Source organism: Protopterus annectens, chromosome 7.part0 (assembly GCF_019279795.1).
Source record: "Protopterus annectens isolate FY-2018-M chromosome 7.part0, PAN1.0, whole genome shotgun sequence".
Classification (NCBI taxonomy): domain Eukaryota; kingdom Metazoa; phylum Chordata; order Ceratodontiformes; family Protopteridae; genus Protopterus; species Protopterus annectens.
The window spans coordinates 403,743,495-403,768,955 of record NC_056739.1 but is presented as its reverse complement, the minus strand read 5'-3'; the positions used below and the strand labels follow the sequence as shown (position 1 = coordinate 403,768,955).

General features: G+C 44.8%; 1 protein-coding gene across 1 annotated transcript in view; it reads left to right on the top strand.

The window, feature by feature from the left end:
- LOC122805962 (zinc finger CCCH domain-containing protein 11A-like) overlaps positions 1–25,461 on the top strand; it is a 1,052,395-nt gene that overhangs the window by 900,702 nt on the left and 126,232 nt on the right. The window contains exon 19 of the mRNA XM_044076203.1: positions 19,454–19,515. Coding sequence (XP_043932138.1) covers positions 19,454–19,515 — 62 coding nt within the window. The remainder of the gene's footprint in view (positions 1–19,453; positions 19,516–25,461) is intronic.

The following is a 25,461-nucleotide window of genomic DNA, read 5'->3' as shown; positions in this document are numbered from 1 at the left end:
AAGAGATTCTCTATCTGGTGCCATAGCAAGAACACCACTCCTCCTCATGCAGCCTTCAGTTCAGTCCTGCAGTACCTTTTGGATTTGTTCAGCCGGGGCCTATTTTATTCTAGCATTAAAGTGCATGCTTCTGCCATCTCAGTTTGCCTACATCATTCCCCTCCCAGTTTCTCTAACCTCCACCTGAAGCTATTTCTGAAAGTGGATCTGATGTTGTTAGTCTTCATTCATTCCTGACTTTTGGGTCTCGGTTCTGACCCTCAGAACAAACTCGGCCGTTATATCATTCTTGCGCCAGCCAGAAACTCTGAAGCCAAGACTACTCATACTGCCTCTCTTCCTTTCCCCTCAGATCTTGTTTGCTGTGTAGAAAATTGGACCAGTCAGCCGTGCTCATAGCTAAGTGCTAAACTTTTTCTTGACATATACCTATGCATGTGTGTGTGTGTGTATATTTATATATTTTCTTTAATTTATTTGTTGCCTCTCTTTCGTAATTATTGTTATTGCTGTGTTTTTAGTGTGAGTGTTTGTATATTCCTTCTTCCTTTACCTTGTCGGTAGTTTCTCTTGCCATTGTTGGTATAGGCCCTTCCTTCCCTTTACCTCTGGTAAATTCTTAAATACCATCGCTGGTTTCCCTACTTCCCTTCTTTTTTCTTCCTTCTCTTTACCCGTTTTGGGGTAATTTTCTAAATACCATTGTTGGTGTACAGCCTTCAAAAAAAAAAAATACTGTACTGTATATTTTTTTCCATTAGTTCTTGTGTGTGTGTGTGTGTGTGTGTGTGTCTGTGATGCGCATGCCCTTCTTGTTTTTTGGAAGATGGCAGAAAAAGGGAAAGGAACCACAGGATTCAAGCAGTGTGAGGAATGTGGCAGAAAGATGCCCAACTCTGATGAGCATCTTTAATGTGTTTACTGTTTGGGGTGGCACATTTGGAAATACAACCACTGTGTGAACTCTGCATGGGTTTCAGTGCTCGAACCCTTGCAGAGAGACATAATAAACTTATCCTCAAGGGGCTGCTAAAATGTCCTTTTAGTGAGGCTTTGTCTGAGGTGGAGACATCTAAGTCTCCCAAAAAGGAATCGAAGAAAAGGAGTAATTCCTTTTCTACATCACCAAAAGTTCATGAAGCCAAATCTTCTAAGGCTCAGGTGCCGAATCCTCCCTTGGAACCGAGGCCTAAGATACCAAAATCTGTACCAGCACCGAAACCTGTCACGTCCACCACGGTGCCGACAACTACTGAAATTACCAGGACCCCTACGGCACCGACCATTTCATCGGTTCCAGTGACTCTCTTGGCACCAATAATAGTCTCCCCTAGCATTCTGGTTACTCCCTCTCCTGCAAAGCAAACTACTGGTCAATCGACCATGGTGCAAAGGTCAGGATTACACCCAGGACTATGTACTCTCCATCTACAGACCCCTTCTTGGGTCAGCAATTAAGTCCATTTCTTGAAAGACCAGAATTGCCCTCGGGGATGTCCGTCTGTTCCACCAGGAGTCTTTCAGAGCTTGATGTAGTCAGATTAGTGGATCAGCTCTTGGCAGCCAGAGGCCTTCCTGCCCCACTCTCTCCCATCTGGAGCCGAGGGTTACTCTTCTAGGACTCCCACTTATCTTCCTCCATCAACCTCTGTGCAGGTCTTTGAGTCCTAGACTTCGACATTCCAGGTGCCAACTTCTTCGGTGCCGAGTGTGGATTTTACCTTGGTTCCGGAACAGAATCTTTGGTCTGCGGCTCCATTGGAGCCGACCCACCTATGAGACCATAATCTGGCTGCCAGCTGTGGGATCCCTGGATCGACTTTGATTTTTTTCCATGGCACCATCCATGTTTCCTGGTACCCTGGCAATTTCGAGTCCTCTCGCGGCTCCTACCCTGGAGGTGGGCTCATCAGAGTGGGGTGTGACCCCGGATGTCCTTCAAGAATGCAACTGCAGTCATAACATGTGGGTTGTCCTGCCTCAGGCAGCCCTCGGTCGGCCGGATTCCAAAGTCTGGGTCCGACGTCGGCTGATGTCGCATTTCTCTCCGACGTCAGAGCGGCTGGAGTACATAAGCATCAGCCGACGCCATTTTCTTCAGTCTTTCTTGCGCGGTGCCCGAGCAGAAGCAGTCCGTAAGTGCCGGTCGGTCAGCTCCTGTATTCTTCGATTACGAAGTCATCAAAAAAGCTAAGTACCCCGTTGGGGACCTTTTCTTGCCTCAGCCGATGTCAGAAATTACTGAAAAAGTTAACAATTGTCTATCTTGTGGTAAACAAATACCTCATAAGGATTTCCACTCTTTCTGTCTTCCTTGCCTTGGCCCAGACCACGACGTCTCGGCCTGTGTAGCCTGTGCTCGCTTCAACAAGCGCACCCTCAGGCGCCGGGCGGAGTTCGCTGAAGATTTTTTCGGCGATAAATTTGCTTACACCATGCCGTCGGAACTTCCGACATCGCAAACGCCCAAGAAGCGAAAAGACCGGGACCGATATCCTCGGCCCGCGTCTACCACCGACTCCACGCCAAAACCTAGCGCGAGTGCTCCGGTTCCCTCTGAGACGGTCTTTCCACGCTCGAACCGAAGACACCGCATTACCGGCGACTCCGATTCCGGACATCACTCCGGCGCCAGTTATCGACTTTCCTCCGGATACGAAACCGAGGAAATGCCGAGACCATTGCTGTAGACAAGGTCACTCCTGCACGTGGAGCTGCCAGGCCTCCTATGGCCATGTCTATTAAGGCCTACACTAGGGCTAAGGCAGCCCAGCAAAACAAAGCATCTTACTACTAAAACCTTACCTCAGCCTACTCCAGAGACACAAATTATGTCTATGGCTGCTGACTTAATTTCTATGATTAGAGGTTCACAGGCCCATCCTGAGAGAGGATCCCAGCCTCCTTCTGATAAAAGGCCCCGGATTGAACCCTCTGACCCTATCCCATTAGATGAAGATTCTGAGGGCTCTGTCCACTCTGATAGCCAGGAAGAGCTCTTCCAGACCTATGAGGACTCGGATGCAGAAGATTCCATCCCCTCGGCCTCCCCTCCTGAGGATATTTCTTTTGGGGAAGTTCTGCATACCATGAGGGAACATTTCAAGTGGCAAGGACAGGAATATTCTGATTCCAGAAAACGCCTTAGGACTTTCCTTAAGAAGCCCCAGCACAGGCCCTTAGCTATTCCTCCTGTACTTGATGTTTTGGTTGATTTATATTCTGACTCTAGTGTTACCCCTGACTCTCTTCCTCCGGCTCCAGCCAAGCCAGACAGGTATTACAGGGTCCCAGAAACACATTCCCATTTATTCAGGGCCCATACTGCTGATTTGGAAACTATTTCACAGGGGCCTAAAGGAGTTTCAGCTTCCACCTATAAAAATCCATTGCCCTCCAACAGGGAAGCTAGGTCATTAGAGAGATGGGGCAAAAAGGTTTACACATCCACTACCTTATCTATGAGTGCTTTGAATTGCCTTTTTCATATATTACAATATCAGGATTTCCTGTTAGAAGACTTACAAAAAACATTAACCACTCCTGATCCTTTAGACAGGAAGGCTTTACAGGAAGCTGTACATAACTCTCAGCAAGTAAGCAATCACTTCCTGCAGTGTGGATATGATGCACTGGAAGCTTCATGTAGGGCAGCTGTGACAGGGGCAGTCATCCGTAGACATGCATGGTTAAAAGGTCAACCTCTACCAGATCATATAAAGGCAAAACTTCTGGATGCACCTTTGGAAAAGAACAAGCTTTTTGGTGCTAATGCTAAGGATGTGTTAAAGACCATCGAAGAAAAAGCAAAATCAATTCAGACGGTGAAAGATTTCCTCCAGGTTCAACCCCCCAGATTCAGTAGGAATTGGCCTTCAAAAAACTGGTCCTTTCCTAATCCAGAAAAGTTTCAAAGGGGTAAAAACAGACGTGGCCAAGGAAGAGGCCAATACAGAGGCCCTTACAGGGGACGACAATGGCAGCCAGGAAACCAAAGAAGTGACACAGGGGTTTCACCTGCCCCACAGCCACAATCTCAATGACTTTCCTCTACTTCCGCCTACCAGGGAACAAATAGAAGCTCCCTTGGGCGGGAAATTATCTCTGTTTGCAGAAAATTGGCACAGACTGACAAAGGACAAATGGATTTTGGACATTATAGACCGAGGCTACAGGTTCCATTTTCATACCTTGCCGAGAAAACAAGGCACGCCAAACCTGCCACAAAACCAGAGGGCAGAGACTATCAAGCAAATCACTCTGATGACTCTGATGAAAGCAATAGAAAGAGTTCCACAACAAGAAGAAGGCCAGGGGTTTTACTCAAGACTGTTCCTTGTTCCAAGAAAAGAATCTCAATGGAGACCAATACTGGACTTGTCCGCATTAAACACCTTTCTCATAGTACCAAAGTTCAAAATGCTGACTTTACAGCAACTCCTTCCCATGCTGGGCAAGGGGTCTTGGCTGATTACTCTGGACCTCAAGGAGGCATACCTGCATGTCCCTATCAGACACTGCTGCAGAAGATACCTCAGATTTCTTGCAGGGCCAGAGCATTATCAATTCTCAGCATTGCCATTTGGCTTATCTACTGCGCCCAGAGTATTCACAAAATGCCTGGCTTCAGTAATTGCTCATTGCAGGCTCCAGGGGATACAAATTTACCCGTACCTGGACAACTACCTCATACAAGCGGACGGCAAATTGATGTTGACAAAAAACTTGGACTATGTCATATGATTACTTCAAGCTCTGGGATACACAGTCAACTTCCAAAAGTCAAGACTGCAACCATCCCAGCAAATAATCTTCTTAGGTGCCAAACTAGACACAGCCTCTCAAATGGCTTACCTGACAGAAGACAAGCAAGAGAAGTTAACTCATTATTTCAAAGGTTTAGCAAAACTCACCCAGATGACTGCAAGGAGATTCCTACAGGCCCTGGGTTACATGGCATCCTGCATTCTCCTGGTTCCATTAGCAAGACTACACATGAGAAAGCTTCAATGGTACCTAAAAAGCGTTTGGTCTCAACACAGCAACAACTTGGAGACAACCATACTGCTTATTCCATGCCTACAAAAGGAATTCCTATGGTGGGCCTCGGTGAGCCAGGCAAACACAGGTATGTCATTCAAAAAACCACAGATAGCACAGACCATGACCACAGACGCCTCAGACCTTGGATGGGGGGTGCACATGGAAGGCAGGTGTATACAAGGACAATGGTCTCCAAAGGAAACACATCTGCATATAAACCAAAAGGAAATGCTGGCAGTAATGCATGCCATCGAGGCCTTTCAACACCAACTTCAGCAAGGCCATTTACTGATACGGACAGACAACACCACTGTGATGTGGTATATAAACAAGCAAGGGGGCACCCACTCTTACCCTCTTTGCAGACTGACAATGCATCTTTGGGAAAAATCACTGAGCCTAAACATCCAGTTACAATCCCAGTTTGTTCCAGGCAAAGACAGTGTGTTGGCGGACAGCCTAAGCAGGAATTTCACAGATCCACACGAGTGGAGGTTACATCCGAAGGTCTTCACACAACTCACTTCGACATGGGGCAGGCCAGAAGTGGACCTATTTGCCTCTCACCTCAACCATCATCTACAAAAATTCTGCACAAGGACATACCATCCAAAAGCTTGGAAAATAGATGCTCTCTCATTCAACTGGAACTTCCTAACAATCTATGCATTCCCACCTCTGCCACTGATGACCTCAGTATTACTAAAGATCAAAGCAGAGAGACCCAAGGGAATCATAATAGCTCCGGATTGGCCAAGACAACACTGGTATCCACTACTACGGAGCATATGTCACACCAGGAGGTGGGCCCTTCCCCAATGGCCTCAACTTTTGACTCAACACAATTTCGAAACAGTGCATCCAAACCTTCAGACACTGCAGCTAACAGCCTGGGAGATCCCATAAATAACCTCAACCTATCTCTCTCCAAGGAAGTTCAGAGGATACTAACAGAGGCTCGAAGACCATCCACCAGAAAGGTTTACTTAGCAAAGTGGAAAAGATTCAACAATTGGAATCCCAACAAGGGACATGATGCATCATTGTTGAACATCCCACTCATCTTGGAATATTTGGCAGATATGCTAAAGAACGGCCTCTCATACTCTTCCATAAAGATACATGCATCAGCTATTTCAGCTAGATATAACACTGATCCTCCTGTTTTTTCACACCCTTTGCTAAGGCAATTCCTCAGGGGAATCAAGAACATTAAGCCACCAAGAAAGGCCCCAGTGCCAGCCTGGGACCTCAGTTTTGTCCTAGAAAAACTGACTCTACCTCCATTTGAACCAGCAGCTTCAGTTGACTTGCAATTTTCTCATGGAAGACAGCTTTCCTGTTGGCAATTACCTCAGCAAGAAGGGTTTCGGAACTACAGGCCCTAATGGCAATACCACCGTTCATAATTTTTCACAGAGACAGGGTTTCATTAAGGACCAACCCCACTTTTATGCCAAAGGTGGTATCTAGGGTTTCTTTAAATCAAGCCATTCATCTGCCTGCTTTCTTCCCCAATCCAGAGAATAAGGGGGAAAGACTGTTGCATACCTTGGACATTCACAGACAACTTCGATACTACCTGGACAGAACCAAGGCCAGTAGGAAGTCTGAACAACTTTGTAGCTTACGCCCCTGCAGTCCAAGGAAAAGCAATTTCAAAACAGACTATTTCAAAATGGATTGGACATTGCATCAAATTCTGTTATTCCTTTCATGGAAAGACTGTTCCAGCCAATGTCAGACCACATTCCACCAGAGCTACAGCCACCTCTACAGCATTCTTAAGAAGGGTGCCTACTAAGGACATTCTAGAAGCTGCTACATGGAGCTCCGTGCATACATTCTCCAAACACTACAATCTCCCTCTATACTCCAGATCCAGAGCAGGCTTTGCATCGACAGTCCTGCAGGGTTTGATTGCCACACCATCCTTTTCCTAGAGCATGCCTCCTTCCCCAGCTAAGCTATGGTATTCTACCCACATGTTATGACTGCAGTTGCATTCTTGAAGGACATAGTACAGTTTTGTACCTACCATAAATGTAAATGTCCGATAGACATGCAACTGCAGTCGGATTTTCCCTCCCTCCATACCCCTCTATGCCTAGGGTCCATTCCTATCCCTGTTACTCTTAGCTGGGGATATCTGTTATGGTGTATTTGTTTTATTGCTCATTTATTTGTCTGGAATCCTGTTTTTGTCTTCCAATTTGATTACAGCCTTCCTTGGAGGGCACCTGGCATCTGGGGCAAGAAACACTGAAGAAAATGGCGTCGGCTGATGCTTATGTACGCCAGCCGCTCTGACGTCGGAGAGAAATGCGACATCAGCCGACGTCGGACCCAGACTTTGGAATCCGGCCGACCGAGGGCTGCCTGAGGCAGGACAACCCACATGTTATGACTGCAGTTGCATGTCTATCGGACATCTACATTTATGGTAGGTACAAAACTGTACTTTCTGAGGTTGTCCTTCTCAGTTTCAGGCTCCCATTCCTCTTCAGGCGGACCTGCCTTTCAGTTATGGAGAAAGCTCTGGCCTCAGCAGGCTCACAGTTAGCACCATCCCCGTTGGAGTGTCACATCTGTGTATCCTCTGGCTTGCAGTTGTCACAATCTGCTGCACTGGGGCAGTGAGCACAAAAGCAGCAAGACACCCTGTTGGAGGGTCCCCTCTCTTCAGAGTTCTCCTCTGATTTTCCTCCTGAGGGGCCACCCCATAAGAGAATATGCAAGAGGAAGCACCTGGATTCATCAGAAGAATTGGTCGCTGAGGATACAGATTTCGATGAAGAGGAAGGGTTCCCTCGGTCACCCCCTGAAGATGTCTCCTTTGGAGACATCCTAGAAATTTTAAAGCAGAGGGGTGATTGGAAGTCCTCAAACCCATCCTCTGAGTAATCTGTTTTCTTGCAGACTTTTTGTGCCTGGTCTTTTACTTCTTGGGTTACCCCACCTGCCGATGAATTGGTCAAACTCATCGTGCAGCGTGCTTAGAAAGGTCCCTGATATTATAGAGCCAATTCCCTGGAGAATGGACAAAATTATTTCTGCGCCCAAGGATCAGCCTCACTGGTCAAAAGGTCTTACAGTAGATGCCATGGTGGTGGCGGCTGCCACAAAGAAGGAACTCGCCGAGGAGAGTCCAGCTGTCCATCCTCCAAACCGAGAGTTCAGGACAATGAACAGATTTGAGAAGTGGGTCTTTGCTTCTTCGTCCTTCGCTATACGATCCTTGAATTTTTGGCAAATTTTACACGACGGCAAAGGGATCTGATAACCAAGCTTTCAGAAACCTTAGCAGGAGCAGTGTCTGACGAGGTCCCTGATAAGGTTGCTTCTCAGTTTGCCACCCTAGAGTCTCATCTCCAACTCGTCCTTGTGACTTATTGCACATACAGCCAAAGGGACTTCCAGGGCAGCGGATACAGGAGTTATGCCTGGATGCGCTTCATTGACTTTGTGGACCCCTTCAAATCTTCCTTTATCAGCACTCCTGTTGTGATGCTTCATCGCTATTTGGCCCAAAAGTCAGAGTCAGATTAGCCAGGTGTGAGAAGAACAGAAAGACCCTTTCTGCTGTGGACGTGCATTTTTCCACTCCTCAATGACCTTACTTCAGGAATCAGAGGAGTGGAAAGATGTGGTTCAGAAAGTCCCAAAGGCCTTTTTGGGACACACATGGCAGAGTATTCCTCCTGTGGTAAAGGGGGGAACCTCTTCTGGGAAACACCCCACCCAAGGCAGAGGGGGCCCACGTACCCAGGGTTCCAGGGATTTTTTTTCTGGGCAACCCTACCAGCGCTCCTGAGCAGCGGCCCGATTGCTTACCTCTGGAAGCAGCCAGGGGAAGATTATCTCTGCACCACGCAGCCTGGCACACAATAACATCAGATTCTTGGGTGCAGACAATAATTACCAGAAGTTGTCATATCCTCTTCAGTCTTTGTCCCAGACCACAAAGACGAAGCCCCGATGTTCCACCCAGTCAGAGGGATATAGCAGCACTCAATATCCAAAAGCTGCTTCAAAAAAAGAGTCATCCAAACAGTCCCACCAGACCAAGTAGGCTCTAGAATTAACTCAGGATTCTTTTTAATGCCAAAAATGACAGGGGACTGGAGGCCAGTCTTGGATGACAGTATATTGAACGAGTTTGTTCAACAAACAAAATACCAGATGGTCTTGGTTCAGTCTATTCTCTCATTTCTGGAGAAAGACGATTGAATGTGCTCCATAGATCTTCAGGATGTGTATTACCACATTAAAGTGGACAAATGCTCTGGAAGATACCGCCTCTTCCGGCTAGGAGCCAGTCATTACCAATTTCAAGCACTACGCTTTGGTCTCACCACAGCCTCCAGGGTGTTCACCTAATGCATGGCAGTGGTAGCAGCTCACTTAAGGCTACAGGGATTTCGTGTGTTTCCATACTTGGATGACTTGGCTCCTCACCGCCCCCACCAGGCATTTGCTGCTTTCCACCTTGGACTCCGTTCTAAGGCTGCAGAATTTTTAGGCATCTTGATCAACAGGGCAGAGTTAAAGCTATCCCCCATATAGGACATAGAATGCATTAGAGCAAAACTAAACACAAAATCCTGCATGGCTGCTCTTCCTCTTCCCAGACTGGAGAAGTTGAGGTTACAACTACAAGTGATGCTCTCTCAAGACAAAGTTCTAGTTCGGCAGGTCTTACAGCTACTTGGGTCCATGGCAGCGGCAATCACCTTAGATGTCCTTCAAGGATGCATCTGCAGTCATAACATCTGGGTTGTCCTGCCTCAGGCAGCCCTTCGGTCGGCCGGATTCCAAAGTCTGGGTCTGGCCTCGGCTAATGTCGCACTTCACTCGACGTCATAGCTCCTGGGGTATAAAGGCATCAGCCGACGCCGTTTTCCTCAGTCTTTCTTGCCGCGCGGTGCCCGAAGCAGAAGCTGTTCGCAAGTGCCAGTCGGTCAGATCCAGAGATTTCAGCTACCGAAGACTTCTAAAAAAGCTAAGTACCCCATTGGGGACTCTTTCTTGCCTCAGCCGATGTCAGACAAAGTAAATAATTGTTTAACTTGTGGGAAACAAATACCTCATAAGGATTTCCACTCTTACTGCCTTCCTTGCTTAGGCCCAGACCATGACGTATCAGCTTGTTTAGCCTATGCTTCCTTCAACCGACGGACACTTAGACGTCGGTCGGAGTTTGCTGAAGAGTTTTTTGGTCCCGCTTTAGCATATAAAATGCCGTCGGAGACTCCGACTACACATTTAGCCAAAAAACGCAAGGAAAAGGACCGACACTCGCGGCCCGCGGTTTCGGCTGAAACCACGGTTAGGCCTACCGCGAGTGTCTCGGTTTCGGCTGAAACCGAGTCCTCGGTTCTTCCTTCGGCCGAAAGCATGCCTCCGACAACCGAGGCCTCAGAGGCCCCGGCTGAGTCGGCAACAGAAATTCCCACCGAAGAAGCAGGCACACAAGATTTGTCCGACTCCATTCCATTGGACATCTCTACTCCTGCACGTGGGGCAGATAGACCCCCTGCTTCTATGTCTATTAAGGCCTTCTCCAGGGCTAAAGCAGCTAAACTTTCCAAGGCCTTACCTACAAAAGCTCCCTCTCTCAGACCTTCCTCAAGTTCTCAGATTCTCAGCCTTGCTGAGGACCTTATTTCTCTGATCAGGGGATCCCAACCTCACCCAGACAGGGCCTCACAACCCCCTCCTGAAAAAAGGCTTAGGACTGAACCCCCTGAACCTCTCTCCTCTGACTATTCCTCGGATGGATCAGATTTATCAGACCATCAGGAAGGACCATACTCACCTTATGAGGATTCGGATGCAGAAGACTCCATTCCTTCTGCCTCCCCAGAAGAATTTTCATTTGGGAAACTCTACACTCAATGAGGAACACTTCCAATGGCAGGGTCAGGATTTTTCTGATTCTAGGAAAAGGCTAAAGACTTTTTTACACTTACCACAGCATAGGCCTTTAGCCATACCACCTGTACTATCAGTTGTTGATGATGCATACAATGATGCCAGTTCTGCCCCTGATTCTCTTCCCCGGCCCCTGCCAAACCTGACAGATATTACAGGGTCCCGGATACTCACTTCCACTTGTATAAGGCCCATGCTGCAGACCCAGAAACCATTTCTCAGTGCCCTACGATTGTTGCAGCTGCCTCTGCCAAAAACCCTACCCTCTGAAAGAGAATCAAGAGCATTAGAGAGATGGGGTAAAAAGGTTTATACATCTGCTACTCTTTCTGCCAGGGCTTTAAACTGTCAATTTCACATGATACAGTACCAGGAATTTTTGTTAGATCAGCTGAATAAAAAGCTTTCCTCTCCAGAACCTTTAGACCGTAAGTCCCTTCAGGATTTGGTACACAACTCTCAGCAGGTCAGTAATCATTTCTTAAAATGTGGCTATGATGCACTGGAGGCTTCATTTAGATCAGCTATGACTGGAAAAGTGATTCGAAGGCATGCCTGGCTAAAAGAGCAATCCTTGCTGGACCATGTTAAGTCTAAACTCCTAGATGCCCCTATGGAGAAACAAAGTTTATTTGGCTCCCCTGCACAGGAGGTTCTAAAGAAAGTGGAAGAAAAAGCAAAATCTGTGCAAACAGTCAAGGATTTTCTGCAGGTCCAACCTCCGAGGTTTAGCAGAAATTGGCCTTCAAAGAATTGGTCCTTTCCAGACACCTCCAGAGCACAGAGAGGCAGAAATAGACGCCCAAGAGGCAGAGGTCAATCAAGGGGTGCCTACAGGGGTCGTCAGTGGCAACCTACCAACCAGAGGAGTACCGCCACAGCTGCGACTGCAACCACTTCCACAGGACAGACACAATGACTTGGCTCTGATTCCGCCTACCAGGGAACAACTGGAAGCACCCTTGGGCGGAAAGCTATCTTTATTTTCAAAAAACTGGCATTGCATTACAGGAGACAAATGGACTTTGCAAACAATAGACAAAGGCTACAGGTTTCACTTCCACACTTTACCAAAAGAGAGGAATGCCAAACCTTCCACCAAGCCAGAAGTCAGAGGCTCTAAAACAAATCATCAACTTACTAAGGATGAGAGCAATAGAAAAAGTACCATCAGTGGAACAAGGCCAAGGATTTTACTCCAGACTATTCCTTGTACCAAGAAAAGAAACTCAATGGAGGCCTATTCTCGACTTGTCCGCACTGAACACATATCTCATTGTACCAAAATTCAAGATGCTGACCCTCCAGCAACTTCTTCCCATGTTGGGCAAGGAGTCCTGGCTGGTGACTCTAGATCTCAAGGAGGCATACCTGCACATCCCTATACGACCAGATTGCAGAAGACACCTCAGATTTCTTGCAGGATCAGAGCATTATCAATTCTCAGCATTGCCCTTTGGCTTATCTACTGCGCCCAGAGTATTCACGAAATGCCTGGCATCAGTAATTGCACATTGCAGGCTTCAGGGAATTCAAATCTACCCATACCTGGACGACTGCCTAATACAAGCGGACAACAAGACAAAAATAATAAAGGATTTGGCCTATGTCATACACCTGCTGCAAGCCTTGGGATACACAGTCAACTTACAGAAGTCAAGACTAGTGCCATCCCAAAGGATAACATTTTTAGGTGCAGAACTGGACACAATAACACAGATGGCTTTTCTCACAGAAGAAAAACAAAAGCAACTACCAGTCTACTTCATGGCATTGACAAGACAAACTCAGCTTACTGCAAGGAAAGTCCTGCAGGCCCTGGGTTACATGGCATCCTGCATAATCTTGATCCCACACGCCGGGCTGCATATGAGAAAATTACAATGGTACCTAAGGAATGTATGGTCTCAACACAGACACAGTCTAGAAACCATGATACTAATCATTTCATGCCTGAAAAAAGAATTCCTGTGGTGGGCTCAGGCCTGCCAGACCAACAGAGGGTTGCCTTTCCACAAACCACAACCAAGGCAGACCATCACCACGGATGCCTCAGACCTAGGCTGGGGGGCACACATGGAAGACAAGTGTATCCAAGGCCTATGGTCCCAAGACCAGCTGAATCTACACATAAATCTAAAGGAGATGCTGGCAGTGAAGCATGCAATCGAGGCATTCAAATCATTCCTCCAGCAAGGACACCTGCTGATAAGGACGGAAATACCACAGTCATGTGGTACATCAACAAACAGGGAGGCACGCATTCCTACCCTCTATGTCGGATGGCAATGGACCTGTGGAACCTAGGCCTGAATCTCAACATTCAACTGCAGGCCAGATTCGTACCAGGAAAAGAGAATTCACAGCAGACAGCTTAAGCAGAACTACCACGGATGCTCACGAATGGATGCTGCATCCAGACATCTTCAAAACCATAACAAAGAAATGGGGAATGCCAGAGATAGACCTGTTCGCCTCCCCACTCAACCACCAACTGAAGAAATTCTGCTCAAGAGAATTCCACCCTCAAGCCTGGAGGGTGGACTCCCTTTCTTTCAGCTGGAAGGCCCTGACAGTTTATGCCTTTCCACCTCTCCCATTGATGTACAAAGTTCTACTGAAGATCAGGGAGGAACAGCTAAAGGTAATTCTGATAGCTCCAGACTGGCCAAGGCAGCATTGGTACCCGCTACTGAGAAGCATGTCTCAGATGAACTCATGGCCTCTACCTCTATGGCCTTTACTTCTAACGCAGAACAACTACAAGACCCTGCATCCAAACTTGAAAACGCTGCAGCTAACTGCCTGGAAAATTGCATAAAACAAAACCATCCTGTTTTATCTCAGAGGGTCAAGGACATTATCCTGGAGGCTCGCAGACCCTCCACAAGGAAAACATACACAGCCAAATGGAAGAGATTCCTCATTTGGGGTGCATCAAAGGGAACAAATGTCACACTGGCAAACCTAGCACACATCCTAGAATACTTAGCAGAACTGTTCCACAATGGCCTGTCCTATTCTTCCATTAAGATTCATGCTTCAGCAATTTCAGCAGAGTACAACATGGATCCTCCTATCTTCTCTCACCCTCTCCTCAGACAATTTCTAAGAGGGATCAAAAATGTAAAACCTCCAAGGAAACCACCTCTGCCTGCATGGGATCTCAATTTTGTGCTGGAAAAATTAACACTTTCCCCTTTTCAACCAGCAGCATCAGCAGACTTACAGTTCTTATCTTGGAAAACTGCCTTCCTTCTAGCAATCACTTCAGCAAGAAGGGTATCCGAGTTACAGGCATTAATGGCAATGCAGCCTTTCCTTATCTTTCACCAGGATAGAGTGTCTCTGAGAACCAATCCTACTTTCATGCCAAAGGTGGTATCCAGGGTATCCTTGAACCAAGCTATTCATTTACCTACGTTCTTCCCTAACTCACAGAACAGGGGGAAAAAACTACTGCACACCTTGGATGTACACGGACAACTGCGCTACTATCTGGACAGAACTAAGACCAGCAGAAAAACTGACCAGCTTCTGGTAGCATATGCAACAGGAGTGCAAGGAAAAGCAATTTCCAAACAATTTCAAAATGGATAGGAAATTGCATTTGATTCTGCTACTCTTTTCATGGAAAGACAACTCCTGAAAATATCAGGCCTCACTCCACAACAGCTACAGCCACCACTACAGCTTTCCTACGAGGAGTGGCTACCAAAGACATTTTAGAAGCTGCTACTTGGAGCTCCGTGCATACATTTGCCAAGCATTACAATCTTCCTTTATACTCCAGATCCCGAGCAGGTTTTGCAACTGCAGTTTTACAAGGGATCTTAACTACACCATCATTATCTTAGTGCCTCCTCCCCCAGTTTGGCTATGGTATTATACCCAGATGTCATGACTGCAGATGCATCCTTGAAGGACATAGTACAGTTTTGTACCTACCATAAATGTAGATGTCCGATAGGTATGCATCTGCAGTCAAGATTATCCACCCTCCTTCCCCTCTGTGGTATTTCTAGGGTACTTACCCTTTCTTAGCTAGCTGGGGAATCTATTATGGTGTATTTGTTTGTATGTATATATGTATATATACTTTTTGATTTCTACTGTTTGGAATTTTCTACTTTTATCCAAATTTAGCCTTCCTAGAGGGCACCTGGCATCTGGGGCAAGAAACACTGAAGAAAATGGTGTCGGCTGATGCCTTTATACCCCAGGAGCTATGACGTCGGGTGAAGTGCGACATCAGCCGAGGCCAGACCCAGACTTTGGAATCCGGCCGACCGAAGGGCTGCCTGAGGCAGGACAACCCAGATGTTATGACTGCAGATGCATACCTATCGGACATCTACATTTATGGTAGGTACAAAACTATACTTTCCTCTGGCGAGATACCACATGAGGCTACTTCAGTGGCTTCTGGCGTCACAGTGGTCAGTGTTAATTTATCCAATGTCCCACCCAATCCGAATAACCAACCGGTGCAAGCAGGATTTAATTGGTGGGTGAAGCCAGAAGACAAGTTATGGAGCTGCCCCTTTTCCCCCTCTCAGCCCAAGACCATAGTGACCATGGACGCATCCCTGATAGGGTGGAAGTGGGGGCATTTTCAGGGAAAGACAGTCCAAGCACTTGGTCCCCTACATAGGCCAGTTTAAATGTCAACATCCTAGAACTGAGGGCACTGCTCTTAGCATTGGAAGCATTCCAATCTGCCCTTCCTTCAGGGACAATTGCTATTCAGTCGGATAACATTTCAGTAGTCTGGTACATCAGCAAACAGGGAGGGATCCAGATCCCTACCCTCTTTGTTGGGAAGCCCTAAGAGTTTGGCAATCGGCGATCACCTCCAACCACTTTCTGATAGCAATGCACATTCCGGGGAACTCCAATATGATTGCAGACAAACCGAGCAGATGCATTCTCCTGCCTTATGAGAGGTTTCTCAATCCAGATGTTGCTGTGAAGATTTTTCATCTGTTGGACCAGCCTTCCTGCAGTCTGTTTGCCTCTCCCACAAACCACAAATGCAGCAGCTACTTTGCCCTGGTCCCCCCTTGGGGGGAGTCCTTGAGAAACGCTCTTCTCCACAATTGGCCCCATGGACTTTTTTATGAGTTTCCACCAGTCCCCCTAATTCCCCAATTTCTGAAGAAAGCCCGATGGTTGAGAAGCAGAGTGATTCTCATTGCACCTTACTGGCCTTGTCAAATCTGGTTTCCCTTTCTCTGGCCTCACTTAATTTACTGTGTGTGGATTCTGGATCCAACCCCAGACCTGTTGTCTCATCCACAGGGCCTGGTCCATCCCAACCTACAAAATCTCAGTCTGACAGCTTAGTTTCTCCACTTCCAGTATTTGCCAGGCTAAGTACCTATCTTCTCCAGTACAAAAGATCCTTCTGGCTTCTCGTAAACCATATACCAGAAAACGTTATCTTAGCAAATGGAAGATATTTGCGCATTTGTCTGATGAAAAGGGTATTGATCCTTATTCAGCCTCGATCGACAAGGTCTTGGAATATTTATCCACCTTATTCCAGTTGGGAGCCTCTACTTCTACTATTAGAATTCATTTAGTTGACATTTCAAATTTTCATAATGGTTTAGATGACCTTTCCTTTATGTCCAACCATCTCTGAAAAACCTTTTTTAAGGGCACTTTACATTTGAAACCACCTTTCAAAGAGCCAGTTGCACCTTGGAATTTAACGTTGATCTGACAAAGTTTGGTCCATCAGCCTTTCAAGCCAGCAGCCACCTGTGCTATCAGATTTTTATCTTGGAAAACTTTATTCCTGGTTATCACATTGGCCAGGAGAATCTCAGAATTGCAGGCTCTGTGTGTAAAATACGTGTATATCATTTTTCACAAAGAGAGAGCATCACTCAGAACTAATCCCTCCTTTTTGCCTAAAGTAGTGTCAGATTTCAATATTAATCTGTCCATAGATCTACCAGTTTTCTTCCCAAATTTCTCAAACAAGGGAGAATATTGTTTACATTTGTTGGATGTACACAGTTACATTTTTTACTTGAATAGAACAAACTCTCTTAGAAAACCAAACCAATTTTTCCTGTCCTTTTTGGGTCCTAGACTGGGCAAACCAGTTTCGAAAGTTACACTGTCAAAATGGTTGAGAGATTGCATCACTTTTATTTATCAATAAAATAAGCTGGACTTGCCAACAAAAGTTAGGGCGCGTTCTGCCAGATCTGTTTCCACGTCAGTAGCCTTTCATTCCAGAGCTTCTATGGATGACATATGTGCAGCTGCAATTTGGGTTACTCCCCATACCTTTATCACTCATTACAAATTGGATACTGTCTCCAGGGGAAGAGCATCCTTTGGCTCTATGGTACTCAGGAATATCCTTCCCTAGGGCATCCCAAAGTCTAAAGTAGCTAGGGACTCTGTTCCAACAGTCAGGAAAGAATGATGATTGACATCATCAGATAAAGAAGTTATGTTCTTACAATAACGTTCCGTCTGTGTTGTCGATCTTCATTCATTCTTGATATACCACCTACCTTCCCCCTCCTAAGACTCCTGGAGGTTCAGAACTAGTCCTGGGATCTTAGTAAGGTTGTTGCTCAGACAAAGCTTCCACCATTTTCTACTCTATGGACAAAACTCGATCTGAGGGAAAACGAAGAGAGGCAGTATGGCTAGCCTTGGCTTGAGAGTTTCTGGCTGCTGTGAGATTGATATAATGGCTGAACCGAGACCCAACAGTCAAGAATGAATGAAGATTGACAACACAGATGGAACATTATGGTAAGAAAGAACATGACTTCTTTTTATTCACTTGAAGCAACCCAGAAGGAGCCCAGTTCCTACATGGGATCTTAATTATATACTAGAAAAACTCACCCTAACTCCCTTTTAACCAGCAGCATCTATACTGTTAAAGATGCTCACTTGGAAGATCACTTTACTAATTGTCATTACTTCTGCAACGAAGCTGTCTGAACTTCTAGCCCTTATTTGCAAAGAGCCTTTCACAGGGATGGTGTAACCCTTAGTACTAATCCATCTTTCATGCCTAAGGTGGCTTCATAACTTTTTCTAAAACAGGCTATCCACCTGCCAGTTTTCTTTGCAAACCCTTGGAACAAAGCTGAGAAAATCCTTCATTCCCTGAATGTACACAGACAAATCAGGTACTACTTAAGACAAAAACCCCAAATATAGCAAAGCAACTGTTGATAGTTTTTGCAACGGGGGAAAGAATGCAAACCTGTCTCCAAACAAAACCTATCCAAATGGATAGCCAGTTGCATAAGATTCCATTACACTTGCCACGGGAATCCTTTTCCTGTTGATGTTGATTCCCGTTCCTTGAAGCACAGGGCAGCTACCACTGCCTTTCTCAAAGGAGTCCTTATATGGTCCTTCCTAGAAGCTGCAATGTGGAACTCAGTGCACACCTTTACATAACCCTACCATTTAGCCATCACCTCAAGAGCTAGAGTAGGGTTTGCTACAGCCATCCTGTAAAACCTTATTTCCTAATGGCCAGCAGCATCTCCTACCACCCTTGCACTAGCTTTGAGAATTCTCCCAGGCTTCGGTACTGCAGCACTGAATATGAAGAACACAGTGCAGTTGTATTACACGTAACCTAATTGTAGATTATTTGAGTAGATCAGTGTTGTAGTACAAGCTCCCAACCCCCAACTCCTTTCCCTTTCCCCTTGCTGGATGCAAGGGAGAGAGGAGTCTCCTGTAGATAGATCTTCATCATCCTCTGTCCCTTGTACTTGTGTATTAGTAACCTAGCTAACCCAGTATGCTGTCCTCTGACATCAGACTGCTTGTATACTACGTAGAAAGAAAGACCTGAAGGTAGTGCCAGTGGACAACTTTCTCATACTCTAACGTCCAGATGTTGGTCCTCGTTCATCTGTCTGTCAGGGATGATATAAAGTCTCTGGAAATCAGGCCAGTCATTGGCTTCTGCTTGGCAGGGAGACCTACGAATCAGTACTGCAGCACTGGTCTACTCAAATATCAACAGTTATGTTACATGTGACAGAACTGTACTTTGCCCTGTAAAGATACATTGTTAACAATAAATTGCACATAGAATACCTTCTTTTGAATGTGTGAGCTGTTTTAGTATGCAAGCCACAGCATGTGTCTATATATGTGAAGAAGTGATGCTTTTTTTTTCTTTTCTAAGAATACTGTCCACTGCTGCATGCAATACTTTGACCAGTGCTTTCCATGCATTATTTTGGGTTGTGATACGTAATAATAAACAGAAAAAAGAATCAAAAGGTTCTCTGTCTTGAATGTATTTGGTAATAAAATGTTGTGCTAAGTAAAGGTCTTGGGTGGGGAGTGTGCGAATCATTTTAATAGTGCATATTGATATTGCTTGTTGACGTAGACTTAAAAGGCATTTAAGCTTGTTGGTAATCTATTGCAGGCTTAACATATTTATTTATCCTTTCCATCTGTCCAGAGTGCTCCATCTTCGGTCTTTGAGGTCTTGTCCACAGAAGCATCTGAAGCACTTCAGGAAAGGTAATGCTGACACGTCTTCTTTCACTTTGTAACGGTTTGATTTAATTATATATTTTTGTAGTGTGTTAACCTTGGACAGTGAGTATGCAGCAGTCATAGTAATACAATGTCTGAAAATAGAATGTATACAATGATTTCTCAATTAATTAAAATAAAGACAAGTGTGTGAGACTAATAGAATATTAGCAAATATAATTAATTTCATAATTTGTCATTAAATAGCTAAAAGAAAAGGCTGTTTGTGTTCTTCATTAAAGAATTGGTATTAGAACATAAAATTAAGCCCACTATGTGTTGCACAAAAAGTTAGCAAAGCTTATGGTGCACTGGGAAGTATTGCCCATGGGTTTAAGTCCTATGTACACTGTCCTGGTCTGTGCAAGTACGCCTTTACTTGTTTTGCTGAAAAAATGTCTAGGGAAGGATGAAAAAGGTAAATATACTTTGAAATCTTGATGTGTGTGACCCAAAGGAATAGAGAAGGTGATACAAGTCCATATCCTTTCTTGTGAAGGCAATGACCAGGCTGAATGTGTGTGGCACAGTGATTAATAATGCTGACTTCCCTAAGTTTCAGGGGTTCATTCCAAGTATCTATTTACTTTCTGTTCAGATTTTGACTTGTTGCTGTCTTTCGCCCAAAATATGCTGAATGTATGCTTTCAAGGAATAGGTGTCTTGCTCACTTGGCATAGAATCATTGATCAATATTAGCTAAGTGATCTTACAGACCACCAGATGCCTAGCCATACACTCCTTTACGTAGCACACTTAAAAGATCTTGCCATACATTACATAGTAGTGCTTCCTTCCTAAATCAAGCAGGGATGCACGTGATAACCTAGTGTAAATGTGTATCTAACCATCAAGTTATATAGAGCAGCATTAAAGGCAGACACAACAATAATTTACTTGATCTGTAGTAGTAACTTATTCAATAGGTTGGGGATACATTGAGTTAGGAACCTATTTCTCCAACAAGTGTTATTTATTGGTGTTAATTCCCTATTACAGGTGATTTGTAGAGCCACGTTTTTGCAGAAATGGGAGGTAAAATGGGATCGGGTCTTTCATAGCTTGAAAAGCAATAAACAAGTCACCTCAGAGCAGCTGGTAGACTACTGAGTATAAGGAGAGATGTGCTAATCTATCAGGATATTTGAAGAATTTAATACTTTTAATTTTTTGGGTTAAAAATCATTGAGGCCTTCCTAGCTGATTGATATGCTTGGATTTGTACTTACCAAAGGGGGCACTGTATGCAATGATGGGTCTGATAAAGGAAGAATACAGTGGTAAAAAGGCTTCTTTGGATCTTGAAGATGATTTCTTAGATGTTAACTATGCCAGTCAGAAGGATTTCTTGAGTTTAGTGGAAATTTGATCTAATGAGTTGTTCACATAAATATCCAGGTCTTCTATTGACTGTATTTGTTTGAAAAGGAGTACCTGATAAGTAACCAAAAATTTACAAAAAAAAAACAGTTCTCTCCTTTCTTATTTGTGCACTTAAAACCTGAAATACACAATTTAAAAGAAAATCAGAATGGCAGAAGAAAGGGGATGAATAACTGTCCGACAAATCGGGTACCTTCAGAATTAAGTAGAAGCAGATGAGTACCATGAAACTCCTAGTGGACTGTTGTGTGGAAGAAAGAGTGTTGTGGTGGGTATAGATCAGGTAGAAAGATGGTGTAGAAGTGGTAGCAGCAGGGATGAACTTAGCCTTTGAAAGACCCCAGTGTGAAGGTGCTTTTGCAAGATCTTCTCACATTAGAGTTACTTCCTTCAGTTCATCTCAAATGCTGCACTAGCTAAGTTTTTCCTCCTTCTGCATTCCTACCTACATCTCATTCTCAAGCTGTCATTCATATACTTTCTTGATATGCAACATTTTTGAGTCTGACACACGTAGGATATCAAAGTTTAAAAAAAAAACAACAATGCATTTGTTTTTATACATTTATATTATCTGTCATTTGATACTTCTTTGATACTTCAGGCGTTAAGCACATCTTTGTAAGTTAATTGTTCATTTGATAGACATACTGATTATATTTGCCTGACCAATATGATTATGTGGTTTCTTAATGTATGTCACAGTACTGACTTGGCTCTGCCCAAAATGTTTTATTTTTATTGTACCAAGTGTTGTCCTGCTGGTTAAGTCCATTAAGAAAAAGAAAGCTTCATGACCATGTTGTTGTTTGTCTTTTCGGCTTTTCCCGGTTAGGGGTCACCACAGCGGAACTCAGGTCCGCTAATGATTGGCAGTCGATTTTCATGGTGCCGAGTTGCTAGCCTGACGTCCAACCTTCAGCGAAGGCACGCCCATTCACGCATGTGTTTTGGAGGCCACTCGACCGCGGGGAGGACATGCAGACTCCACACAGAAGGCACTCCAGCCGTGAATCGAACAGGAGAACCTCTTGCTGTGAGGCAACATTGCATTATGCATGAATAACATCATGAATGCCATATTGCTCAGACACAGCTCCACGTGGTCCTGTTGAGTCTTCCTGGCTACAGAGAACTGAAAAAAAGCGACTGCTTTCCTGATTAAGTATCCTGCTGTTTTTTTATATTTGTTTTACCTTCTACTGCTTACCTAGAGCAAGCTTTAACTGTTTTCATAGTTATTTACTGCATTTTTTATTATTTGCACTTAAAAGTACATTTTAGTCGAAATTAGTGTAATTCAAGTCGAAAAGTGTTTGTTTGCTGTTTAATTTAATTGTTTGGCTGCCCACTAAAGTGTGCTAGCCTGTACTACTGACTTATTGCCTTTTCTGCATTTCTGTGTGTTTCTATTTAAAAACAAAAAAAACAAAAAAATATTCCTTGTTTTCCTGCCTCTCCTAAACTAGTTAGACCAGTTTACAGGCCTTGCTATATCCTGGGCTGTGTTGTAGTTCCTGTGTTGTCCATTGCCTTACTTGGATAGAAGGAAGTTTCTTATCTCACCAGTGGGAGTGGGGAGCCTTGAATAGCCTACCTGTCCTTGAGGGAAGTGACCTCAGCACAAGAAGCTGTAGTAATTGGTCATTTTGGACCATTTCTAGCTCTTTTGAAGTTCCCTGGTTAAAATCTGCCTCTGGCATTTTTTGAAGCCATATTGCTCAGACACAGCTCGGCGTGGTCCTGTTGAGTCTTCCTGGCTACAGAGAACTGAAAAAAGTGACTGCTTTCCTGATTAAGTATCCTGCTGTTTTTTTATATTTGTTTTACCTTCTACTGCTTACCTAGAGCAAGCTTTAACTGTTTTCATAGTTATTTACTGCATTTTTATTATCTGCACTTAAAAGTACATTTTAGTCGAAATTAGTCTAATTCAAGTCGAAAAGTGTTTGTTTGCTGTTTAATTTAATTGTTTGGCTGCCCACTAAAGTGTGCTAGCCTGTACTACTGACTTATTGCCTTTTCTGCATTTAGCGCGGAGTTGCCACTAGAGCACCATTGGTTAAACAAGGTTAAACTATTTCTGGCTCCGTAAAGTCTGCTCTTCATTTTTTCCTTTAGAACTGCTCTACTTGTAATCTAAACAGTCTATTCTCTATCTGTAAAGCTCAGCACTTGTTCCTAAAGCATTTTTAGTCAGGTAAAGCACTTCTATATTATACAAAGTACTTCACTAGCTTAAAACCCCCTTGAGTACCCACTTCCCTATAGGTCCTTTCTGACTCAGTTACACAGCAAACTTTTTCATTTATTCTAGCATGTCAAAGGGTCAGTTGCTAGCATCCTCTCCTGCTCAGCTGGTGAATCTGGGAATATTGAGGCAATGTTACAATTGCCTCATGTACACAGACAACCCTCTCCTCCTCCCACAAAACACAAATACATGCGAGAGATACAACTATATAGCCAAACTGGAGGCTGAGCTCTCTCAACTCAGGACTGGCAAAACCAGACAGGAGGAGAAGGTAACCACACACGCCATAAACCCAGTCTCACATAGAACTATCACAACTACAAATCAAACACATAAACACACAAAGACATACTCGGAGGCACTCATCAAAAATCTACCAAAACAGCAGAGGCCTCCAAAGCAGACACCCAAACAACTGCCACCTCATGACATAACACAAGCAACACATAGATCACAAAGTCAGTGTGCAAATCAGTCACAGCCCTTAAGGCCAAACACAATGCCAGACACACTTGTCATAGGTGACTCCATAGTCAGACACACTGACGTCCCACTCACCAGACTGAACAAGGAGAGGGTCACAGTAAGCTGCCTGTCGGGCGCTAGAATCCGCCACATAACACAAGCACTCAGGTCACTCCACCGCAAGTACAAGTATGACTCAGTCATTGTCCATGCCGGTGTGAATGACCTGAGACGTACCTCCCTGGACTACATGAAAAGAGACATAAAGGAGCTCTCAGATTATGTAGCCCAGGCTGGTATGACCCTGACCCTGAGCGGTATCCTACCTTCACCAAGAATGATGCCACAATACAGAGACAAAATGATCAGTTTTAATAATTGGCTTAATTTCTGGTGTCATTCTAAGGGGATCCAATGTCTGTCTGCCTGGAATGACATGCTTGACAAGCCACGCTTCAAAGGGACAGCTTGCACCTGTCACCCTGGGTTTCTGGATATTGGCAAAGGCTCTTGCCACCCCATAGTGCCTTTTTAGACAAGGCTCAAATTCTAAACCCACCGCTCTAGAAAACAATAATGGAAGAAAACTAAGGGTAATGCTGCTCAATGCCAGAAGTCTAAATCTCAAGATGCACGCCCTCAAAGCCCTCCTCAGTATGGAGAACATCGATGTCTGTGCTGTGACTGAAACCTGGTTCAAGGCTCCTGAGAGCACCCCGGCACTATCAGGTTTTACCTCATATCATGTGTTCCGGCCCCAAAACCCGGACAGTACCACAAAAGGAGGGGGTGTATCCATATTCATCAAGGATACCCACACCTCCAGGCTGGTGGCAACTCACGAAGCATCAGAGACCATTCAGGTGCAATTAACCATAGGCAAAACTGCTCTACAGTTTGTAGCATGTTATAGGCCACCCTCTCAAACCCAGGAACCCCACACAGCCTTCCTGAAGACACTGGAGAGTATAAATGTCTCTCCAAACACCATCATATTGGGTGACTTCAACTACCCAAACATAGACTGGGAACATTATTCAAGCCCCATTACCCTAGCCCAAAGGTTCCTGGAGTTCATAAACTCAAATGCTATGGAACAACTTGTCACCATTCCCACAAGAGGTGAAAATATACTAGACCTGATCATCACAAACATGGGGACAAAATGCTCCACACTGGAAGTATATCCCTCATTGGTGAGATCAGACCATAAACTAATCTCACTGGAGATCCACATCCGCCCCCACCCCAACAAAAGACCACAGTGAAGAACTTCTCAAAGCCAACTTCTCACTACTTAAGACTGGTGTGGTATCTTTCAAGGCCCCTGAGCCATTGGAAACCACAACACGCTGCTGAATCCCTTACAAATGCTTTCTCAGCACCTCCAGGATTGCATGGATCAAGCAATCCCAAATAAAATCAAGACCCTTTCCACCAAAGGCAAGCGCCCGATCTGGTGGACCCCAGCCATAAACAAACTTTACAACAAGAGGAGAAAGCTACTACTAGATAGAGCAAAATCCCTAAAAGGGAAGACATCTCTGATCAGTACTAGTAAAAAACTACGATCACTCATAAAATCATCCAAGGCCAACTTTGAGAGAAAAATCGCCAAGGACTCAAAAGACAATCATAAGGCCTTCTTTAGCTATGTTAGAAACCTAGGAGGAAACTCCCAGATATGCTCAGAATTAGTCCAAAATGATGTGAAGATTACTGAACCTACACACATTGCCAACATACTGGCTGACAGGTTCAGTGCAAACTCCTCCCCCTCCCCCCCAAAAGGAGAGATAGTTATACCAGAGGATTGTAGCCCTCCAAAC